The sequence below is a fragment of the Pinus tabuliformis genome, chromosome 7 (genome assembly GCF_031772625.1).
Source record: "Pinus tabuliformis cultivar Carrire ecotype Pingquan chromosome 7, CPIR1, whole genome shotgun sequence".
Lineage (NCBI taxonomy): Eukaryota > Viridiplantae > Streptophyta > Pinopsida > Pinales > Pinaceae > Pinus > Pinus tabuliformis.
Genome location: NC_142293.1, coordinates 686,912,707 through 686,923,075, shown reverse-complemented (window position 1 = coordinate 686,923,075; position 10,369 = coordinate 686,912,707). Strand labels below are relative to the sequence as shown.

At 38.9% G+C, this 10,369-nt stretch overlaps 1 protein-coding gene across 4 annotated transcripts; it reads left to right on the top strand.

Annotated features, from left to right (window-relative positions):
* Positions 1–3,323: 3,323 nt before the first annotated feature.
* On the top strand, positions 3,324–4,909 carry LOC149249350 (uncharacterized). 4 transcript variants are annotated; one of them, XM_089456222.1, is made up of 3 exons: positions 3,324–3,837; positions 3,975–4,046; positions 4,593–4,909. In XM_089456222.1, the coding sequence occupies exons 1-3, from the start codon at positions 3,537–3,539 to the stop codon at positions 4,679–4,681; spliced, it is 462 nt and encodes a 153-aa protein (XP_089312348.1). In that variant the 5' UTR covers positions 3,324–3,536; the 3' UTR covers positions 4,682–4,909. The 4 variants fall into 4 exon arrangements, 2 of the variants coding, with proteins under 2 accessions (XP_089312348.1, XP_089312349.1); XM_089456223.1 differs by lacking the exon at positions 4,593–4,909 and adding an exon at positions 4,133–4,432 and having other exon boundaries at positions 3,564–3,837; XR_016265840.1 differs by having other exon boundaries at positions 3,711–3,866; positions 4,593–4,614.
* The last annotated feature ends 5,460 nt before the right edge of the window (positions 4,910–10,369 follow it).

The window sequence follows — 10,369 nt, the reverse complement described above, 5'->3', positions numbered from 1 at the left end:
TCCCTCCCTTGTTCCCTCTCTCTCTCTCTCTCTCTCTCTCTCTCTCTCTCTCTCTCTCTCTCTCTCTCTCTCTCTCTTGCTCCCTAGCCCTCACCCTCTTCCCTCTCACTGTTCCTATACCTCTCCTATTCCTCTCTCTCTCTCCCACTCTGCCTCGCCAACACATCCCCCCTCCCACCTCTTGCTCCCTCCTCCCATCTCTCTCTCTCTCTCTCTCTCTCTCTCTCTCTCTCTCTCTCCGTTCTCCCTCCATATATTCCCCACCTCCCCGACGTCTGTCTATCTGTGAGTGTGACCCCCCTCTCTCCTCCTCCCTCCCTTTTCCCATCACCCCTCTCTCTATATAATATCAAAATACAATTCACATAGGTAAAATAAAACATCCCTCTCTCTCATAACAAAAGATAATTAAAAATAAAACATATCTCTCTCGCTCTCTCCCTCACTAAAAAAAATATATAATAATTTTTTCACATAGGTAAAATAAAACATGTTTCCCTCTCACTAATAAAAAGAAACAATAATTTTTTCACATAGGTAAAATAAAACATGTCTCTCTCTCACTAATAACAAAATACAATAATTTTTTCACATAGGTAAAATAAAACATTTCTCTCTCATAACAAAATATAATAATTTTTTCACATGGGTAAAATAAAACATCTCTCTCTTTTTTAGTAATATCTCTTTCTCATAACAAAATATAATAATTTTTTCACATAGGTAAAATAAAACATTTCTCTCTCATAACAAAATATAATAATTTTTTCACATGGGTAAAGTAAAACATCTCTCTCTTTTTTAGTAATATCTCTTTCTCTTTTTTACCCTGGAAAAATCGCAAGCTCTAGTAATATCTCTTTCTCATAACAAAATATAATAATTTTTTCACATAGGTAAAATAAAGAATCTCTCTTAACAAAATATAATAATTTTTTTCACATAGATAAAATAAAATATCTTTCTAGACAAAATATAATAATTGTTTCACATAGGTAAAATAAAACATTTAATCCCATATTTGAGAGTATAATAGTCTCTCTCAAGTATAATAATTTTTTCACATAGGTAAAATAAAATAATGGATCGTTTCTGGAAGATCCATTGTTTTATTTTACCTATTTGAAAAAAATATTATACTTGAGAGAAAAGATACAATGTTTTATTTTATCTATGTGAAAACAATATTACATTTAAGAAATAAATCCTATTGTACTTTCGATCATAAGATCTAAAAAAATTATTATATTTTGTTAAAAAAAATGTTTTATTTTACCTATGCTTGAGAGACTCTATTATACTCTCTATCAAAGGCTCCAACGTTTTATTTAACAGAAAAACCAGAGACATAAATTTGTGTTTTATATTAACTATGTCAAAAAATTATTATATTTGAGAAAGTATAATAGGCCCTTGCATGCGTTTGTCCAATAAAATATAACCGCAACAGTGTAATGCAAAAGTGTGATGACGTGTAACAACCAACCGAATACAATCCACCTACCTAGCATAGCTGACACGCTCCCAACCAATAGAATATTAGCAAAACGAGAGGTTAGGGTAACTGCATCTTGAAACGGTTTTTTTTTAAGAGACGACTGATTAGGTTTAGGAAGAAAGAACAGAGTTTCACTCTTTTCTTTTGATGTTTTATATAGTTATTTTTGACGTTGCATATAGTTATATGTTCTGAATTCTAATTTAGAGAAGTTAATTGTTATATGGTCTGGATTCCAATTGAGAGAAGTTAATTGTTGGCCTCTATTCGGTGTAAGAATCATCTACACCGAATCATCTATATTTTCGTCTACGTAACAACACCAAAATGTTCCAAGTAAATCGATATTTAAAGCATCAACACCACAATCAAGCAGGTATTGAGAAGTAACTATAAGGTACCTTAAAGCTTCTTGCTCCATAGTGGTGCTCACTCCGTGGTTTGTCTATGAGCAGTAAAGACGCTGAAATAAATCCAGAAATAATTGGTAAAATCGTAATACTAAAATGAAAGAGATTAGAGATTTAATAAATCAAATGAAAAAAATCTGCTCACCTCATCCATCCATAGAAAAGTGACATGGAGATTGCATTCGCCGCTTTCATTGCCTATAGAATTTCTTGGAATTTTCCTTTTCTTTTTGGAAGCTGAAGATGAGAAAAACAAAAATGCAGAAATAATCAATAAATTGCCATTACTAAAACTAAAGAGATTAGAGATTTAATAAATCAAATGAAAACAAGCTTTGCCTCACCTCATCCATCGAGAAGTATGAAGATTGCATTGACCAATTTAGTTGTACAGGAATACCTCTGCTTGAGGATTTTTCATTCTCTGCTTCATGCTTTGTGGCTCTCAACCATAATTTGACACAAAAGGAACACATAGAAACAAAACCCAAATAGATGCAAACCCAAACAGATGCACAAAAGAACAAAACACGGAGACATGGAAAAAGAGAGCGTTGTTTGCACATCAAATCAAATTCGAAGAGAACGTACATCTGGCTTTTCCGGATTTTTGCTTTTGCGGATTTTTCTGTGTACCCTGCTTTTCCGGCTTTTTCTCTTTGATAACGGTCAAGTTTTACTATTTTCTAAAATCCTACATATCTCTAACGCCATTTTAAATAAATTGGAGAATGATTTTCGTGGGGATAATTAACTGATTTTCTCTTGGATTTTTCTTCAATTGCATCCAAATGCATAGTATCGCATAGACAACCGAAATGTTTCGTGATCTTGACACTGGGAAATCCGCATCCTCATACAACAATGATCCAATGCATCTGGAGAAAAGAGTACATTCTATGAAGAAAGGAATATTATAAAAAGAATATTATATTTTAATTATCAATATTCACATATTTAAAAAAAGGATTATTTATAATTATAAATTTATCGTGAAGAAAATATTTAAAATAGAAAATGATTAATAAAATTTGTATTTATAAAATAATTAATGATTTTTTTATAATTTAAATATCATTAGTCAAAATGTCACGCTCCAATACATGCAAATAAAATTTTTTGACATAAGTAACTATACATTTACCATACCACTTATATATCATTGAATAACCCACCAGTAATATGATCATTCGACGGGTTGACTCTATACATATATCACGTAATAAAGTTACCGCATACACAAATAAATCCTATTGATTTGATACACTCTTATACTACTGCATAAAATAGCACTTTACAATCTTCACGGTCATTACTCATTGGATTACAATCTTAGCTGTACTCAATGCATGTACATATATTCATTCGATCTCCTATCTTGTTATCAAAGGTTTATATAACTATATAGATAAGGGTTTGTATTGTAGTGGCGGTCATGGGTTTACTGCCATGACAGGTCTCGGTTACCAAGGCTGGCTCCACCTTAAATGTGATCTGATGGTTGATCGACCCGTGACCGGTTAACTTGCTCCTTGAGTTATACGCGTACAGGTAAGGTACCATCCATCGCAGCATTGTTAGCTGAGGTTCATCCATCTGGCAAGATCCACGGCTCATAGTGTTGTGCCATGTGCGGTGGCGTGAACAAGTGTTACGAGGCTGGCTCCTCGAACTTACCAATCTCGCGCCCAAACCTTTCCGGATCCTTCTCCAAGATCGAACGGCAGTGGCAGTCTTACCCAGATCGATGGCCGAAACTATGCCACGAGGCAAGGTCTTGCAAGGGATATTTAAGGTTCGTTTTTACATTGGTTGGTCATTGTTTCCATTCGGTGTCGAGTGTTTGGCTGCTGCAGTCTTCAGCTCTCCTGCGCTCGGCCGAGGACTTGCAAACTCTCACTGCTCCAGGGTTTCATCTTATACCAAGGCGTAAGGAACCTTGACAGCTTATTACCCAGGTTAAGACGAGCTTTGCAAAGCAATTTAGTTTTCAACTTTAATTACTTGAGTTTTTCTTCGGTAAATATACTTTCTCAGTCAATGTTTTTTTTTTATGACAATTGCAGGGAAGGCCGCGGATGTCCAGACAGCGTTTCGAAGAGGCTACTGGCTTATCGACCTCGACCATCCTGCCACAGGTAGGAGCACCACCTTATTTGCTTAGAGTAGATTTTTGGGTCTTCTCATCTCGGAACAATGGCTAATCCACTGTTCTGCTGAACAGGGATGCCGAGTTCCTTGCTTTCGAACTCCTCTCTCAACTGTACATTCAGGGTTTTGCATGTAATGGACCTGTATGGGTCGGTCCTTCGTCTGTTATGTGAATGTGTTTAGACATGTTATTCAACTTTTGTTTAATGACTCTTGTTAAGACGGCCTCCGTCTAGTCTTGTTCACTGAGATGTATATTTGCACAGTTATCACTGGTTTGGATGCCGATTCACGGCTAACTGATAATCGAATGCAGAGTTATCTTTTGTAAATTTGTCCATTGAAATTTATATTCATTTCGAGTTTGTCTTTATACTGTCAGCATTTGATTTGCTTAAGCTTCGATTCTCTGTATAAGAGCATTGTTTCCTCTTTATTAATATGGAGTCTGTATATAAGTTACAGGTCCAAGGTTGGGTTTTAGCTCCGCTATGCACTAGCTTGTTTATGTGTTTATTGTTTATGTGTTCAAGATATGTTTATGGCGCCTGGCCGTTTCGAATGGCTTCAACCCGGCTCATGTAACTTTTCTGAGCGAGGGTTTTTACTAAACAGGTTCTAACCGAGACCGTTGTAACCTCGGTTACCTTGCGGTCTGCGGCTTACCTCCTTCTTTAAAGTTTATGCATACAACTCTGTATACGTGTATTCGGTGTTGTTAAGCTATACATGTGAATATTATTATTTTGGGTTGGTTCTCTGACCCGGAGGTTCTAGCGAGCTTAGGGTTCTCTAAGTGTATACGCTCTTTTGGATTGTTGAATATGATAATATCTTCCGGTTTTAGGCATGCTGGCTTTACAAGACATACCAGTCCCGTGCTATATAAAGAATGTCTCAATGATATAAGCGTAATACATTATCTTGCACAAAATGCCTGTTTGTTTCTTTTTGATTCTGCATGTAAAAAAAAGTATTCTGTTCTTTTCCGCAGTATATAAAACTAGATAGAGCTTATTACAGTTTTCATCTCTGTTTATAATTCTTACTGTCTCTGTGATAATGAAACTTAGTATTTATTCCGTTCCGCTACTATTTTTTTTTGGCTAAAAGAAATAGGCAAGGGTGTAATATTCTTCATTCAGATTGCCATGTCTCGGTTTCTATCTATAAGGCACAGCTATTGTCCTTTTCACATTTTCAGCTACGAATGACAGTTATAGAAATTACACAGTATCAATCTTTCTAATACAGAATAGTGAATCCTTTAGCCTAACTCCACGTCAGAGATAACTAAATAAATAAATGTATACTTAGTAGGTCGTACCTGTTCCGGTACCAACCTACTTGATTTGCTTGTCAGTCCACCCGTCTGTAGGAAGTTTTTCTTCTTTATTCTTCCACCCCCAAGCACTTGCTGGTCCTGCTCGACCGCAATTACACTGGCTTTGCCAGTAAACGCTATCTGATCCTAACCAGACATAGCGTACAAGAAAATTCCTTTCCTCTTATGCCATCTGATCCTAACCAGACATAGCATGAATGTTTTCTTTTTTTCCCTCTGCCATCTGATCCTCACCAGACTTGGCATTTTCGCCTTTTTCCTCTGGGGTCTCAACTACCTCAAGGTAGTTAGGGTTCCAATGTAACTGATTCCTCAGTTACTAACCATGATTAATCATAACTCAGTTCAAAATGGTATCAACACAACTGTCTTTTTTTATTAACATAATATTAATAACCAGAATATATATAATTTCAAATAAAGTCTCTGTTCAATAATTACTTTTAACATTTACCAACATTAACTTTTCACAGGGGATATCACATCTCCCCCTCCTGAAAGTCTACATTGTCCCGATGTTGCTGTTTATCCAAAAACAGTCTGGGATAAGTATCCTGCATCATTTGTTCATCTTCCCAGGTGGCCTCTTCAGGCCCAAAGTGCTGCCACTGCACTTTAACCTGGCTGATGACCTTTTTCCGCAGCTCGACTCTTCTCTGATCTAATATGCTCACTGGTTCGACCAGGAACTCTCCTTCCGGTTCCACCTGAAACACATAACAATTAAATCAGTTGTTTACTAATATTTTATTTCAGTTTACATTTTTATGACAGTCCTTCCTCACCTGAATGTCCTGCCAACTTATAATATGCCTAGGGTCATACACATATCTCTTTAAAACTGATACATGGAAGACATTATGAACTCGAATATGGCTGGGTAGGGCGAGTTGATAAGCTACCGGCCCTACTCGTGCCAGAATTTGGAATGGCCCACAAAAATGCGGTGCGAGTTTGGCACAGGCATTCCATTGGAGGGTACTCTTCCTGGCTCGAATTCTGATGTATACATGTTCACCCACTTGATACTCTTTAAATGTTCTCTTCCGGTCTGCAAAATTCTTTTGCCTATCTTGTGCCATCTTTAAGTTAGCTCGAACCTTTTTTACCATGACCTCCATCTCTTCCAACATTTCAGGTCCTAACAAGAATTTGTCCTCCGGTCCACCCCAACTGGAGGGTGTGCGGCACTTCCGGCCGTAAAGTACTTCGAATGGGCTCATCTTCAAGGATGAGTGATAGCCATTATTATAGGCGAATTCCACTAGGTGTAGATACTCCTCCCATCGCGTAGGTTGCTGCATCACATAAGACCTCAACATGTCCTCCAACACTTGATTCACTCGCTCAGTCTGTCCGTCAGTTTGCGGATGATATGCGGTGCTGAAACTCAACTGAGTTCCTAAACCTTCAAATAAGGTCCTCCAAAAAGCTGAGGTAAACTTAACATCACGATCAGATATTATTACTTTCGGCAGTCCATGAAGCTTAAATATATTTTGCATAAAAATGTTTGCGATTTGAGCTGCACGATAAGTGGATTGAACCGGTATGAAGTGAGCTGACTTACTGAGTTTATCCACTACTACCATTATCGAATCATTATTCTTTTTGGATTTCGGTAAACCGGTAATAAAGTCCATGGTTATGGTCTCCCATTTCCATTCTGGTATGGGTATTGGCTGTAGCAGTCCTGCAGGATGCTGATGTTCAGCTTTCACCTGCTGACACTCCAAACAGCGCGCCAGGTATTCTACAACATCCTTCTTCATGCCTGGCCAGTAATACTCCTTCCTAAGTGAGGTGATTAATTTCTGGTAACCAGGATGCCCTGCATAAGGACTTCTATGATTTTCATCCAGAATCTTTTCTTTAATACTGCTCTGATTGGGTATGTAAATCTTCTTCTGAAAACACAACATGCCGGTTGCATTCAAGGTATAACCTTGTTGTATGGAACGGGCATCTGAATTTTGCACCAAATGCTTCTTTTGCAAATAAATCTGATCTTGCGCCGCAACCTCCTCAATCTCTGGGTCAAGAGTGGACCATCCTTAACTGATACCAATCTCATAAATGCAATGCACTTTTCGACTTAGTGCATCAGCTACTCTGTTCTCCTTTCCCTTTAGGTGTTTAATTTCGAAATCGAAATTTCCCAAAAAGTCCACCCATCTTGCTTGTCTTGCGTTTAAAGTAGGTTGACTAAAGTAACTAGTCAAGCTGTGGTGATCCGTCATCAACAAAAATTTCCTCCCTATTAAATAATGGTGCCACATCTTCAAAGCATGGATCACAGCGGTTAATTCCAGATCATAGGCGGAATATTTCTGCTCATGTTCTTTTAACTTTCTGGATTCATAAGCAATCACTTTGCCTTCCTGCATTAGTACTCCATCCACGCCCTCCTTGCTGGCATCTGTACATACTACATACTCCTTTTCGGGATCTGCCACACACAGCACAGGTGCTGTGGTAAGTAAATGTTTGAGCTGTTCAAAACTCCGTTGACAGTCTGCTGTCCATTTAAACACTTTTCCCTTCTTTTGCAAGGAGGTAATAGGGTAGGCAACTCTAGAAAAACCCTCTACAAACCGCCGGTAATATCCAGCCAGCCCCATGAAAGATCGAATGTCTGCTACATCCTTGGGTGTAGGCCAATCCATTATAGTTTTAATCTTTTCGGGGTCTACATCTATACCTTCCTTTGTAATAATGTGACCCAAATACTGGATCTGTTCTTTATAGAAATCACATTTGCTGAATTTACCATATAACTGATGCTCCCGTAAAGTCTGTAACACTATCCTTAGATGTTCCTCATGCTCTTTCCTATTTCGGGAATAGATAAGTATATCATCAATAAAGATCAATACAAATTTGTCTAAGTATTGATGAAATACACTATTCATTAAACACATGAATGTTGCAGGCGCATTAGTTAACCCAAAAGGCAGTACCACAAACTCGTAATGTCCATAACGAGTACGAAAAGCGGTCTTGGCTATGTCTTCATCTTTTATTCTAATTTGGTGGTATCCTGATCTCAAATCGATCTTTGAGAAGATGGTCGCCCCCTTCACCTGATCAAACAGCTCGTCAATGCGGGGTAGTGGATATTTGTTTTTGACTGTTAGTTTATTCAGCTGTCTATAGTCTATGCACATTCGCAGAGTCCCATCCTTCTTCCTTACAAACAGCACAGGAGCTCCCCAAGGAGAGACACTGGGGCGGATGTATTTCTTTTCTAGCAGCTTTTGCAGCTGCATTTTTAACTCAGTTAACTCTGGCACACTCATCCGATAGGGTGCTCGGGACACTGGGGCTGCTCCGGGTATCAGCTCAATGGTGAAGTCCAAATCCCTTCTGGGTGGCAGCCCTGGAATCTCTTCAGGGAACACATCTGCAAATTCTTGCACTACTGGTATATCTTTAAAAGTTGCAACCTTATCCACAGAATCTGCAAACCCCACTTGCACTGCATAAATCTGGCACTTATTCCGGATACGCTTAACCAGCTGGGAGGCTGTGATCGGCCGAATCTGCACTGGTTTCTGGATGCCTTGAATTTCTTTTCCCTCACCCAGCTCATCTCTGTAAGAAACTGTTTTTGTTTTACAATTAATTACAGACCACCGTCGTTCCAACCAGTCCATTCCTATCAGCACGTCATAGGAACCAAGAGGGAGTACATTTAACTCAGTTGTTATGGTTTGGCCAGCTAACCTTAATGGACAATTGCTGACTTTGGTTAGTACTCTTCTTTTGGTCCCAGTGGCCAGCTGTACTAACCATGGGCTTTTAAATTTGGTGGTTTGCAAACCACAGCTTTCTACCACTTTAGGACTTATATAGCTTAAAGTAGCTCCTGGGTCTACTAAAACAGAAACAGATCGATCAAAGATCTTACCTTCGAACTCTATCATCGTTGGCTGGTGATCAGCTTGCCGATCCTCCAGTGCTGCATTTATTCTGGGCATGGATCGAGCCACATCTCCTACTGTTGAAGCTTCGTAGATCTGGGACAACTGGTCGCTGTCCTTCCGATGAGGGCAGTATCTGACATAATGGGGCCCGCCACAACCCCAACACTGAACAGGTGGCCGAGCTGTGCCTTCATTGTCCAATCTAACTTGCTGTTCACTGTATTTGGATTCTGCAGGAGGTTTGAATCTACTCTGAGTTTTTTCTGGGTTTTTAGTGCTGGCTCCTTTCGAAAATCCTTTCTGAAAACTGCTGCGTGCTCCCTTACTACCCATAGGCATTTTACTGCCTCGCTTATCTGTCCAACGCTTTCCGGAATTTTCTCCTTTTGATTTATTCTGCTGATAACACAGTCTTGCTTTTCGGATTGCTTCATCCATGGTTTTCGGGTTATCGAATTCTATCCTTTCTCACATTGTCAGAGGTAGGCTACTAACAAATCTTTGTACTTTAGCCTTCTCTTCACGAATATAGGGCACGTAGCGAAGCAGGGATGTGAACTTGGTTACAAACTCATCAATGGTCTGTTGTCCCAGCCGCAGATCGTGAAATTCGCGTTCCTTTTCATCATAAAAGCGTTCTGTCAGGTACTTCTCTTTAAAATATCCTTGAAACTTTTCCCATATCACCTCCTGTTCACTTATTCCCCGCACCATATTGACCTCTTCCCACCATAGCGTGGCTTTGGCTTGCAACTGGAATATAGCCAGCCTTGCCTTAAGATGATGATCGTATTCGTACACCTGAAAATACTTATTCATATTAATCAGCCATGCCTCTGCAGTTTCTTCAGATTCTCCGTCAAAATGAGGTGGTTTAATCTTCCTGAATTCTCCGTGCAATTCCATCCGGGGTCTTTTTGGAGTCTGATATTCAGAAGCGTTAACAGACTTCTCTCCTCGCGTCTCTCCTCTGTCCTCTGCTTCCTCCTATTCAGTATGATAGCTCTGTTCATCTGTTATGTGTGCTTGTTCCGGCCTC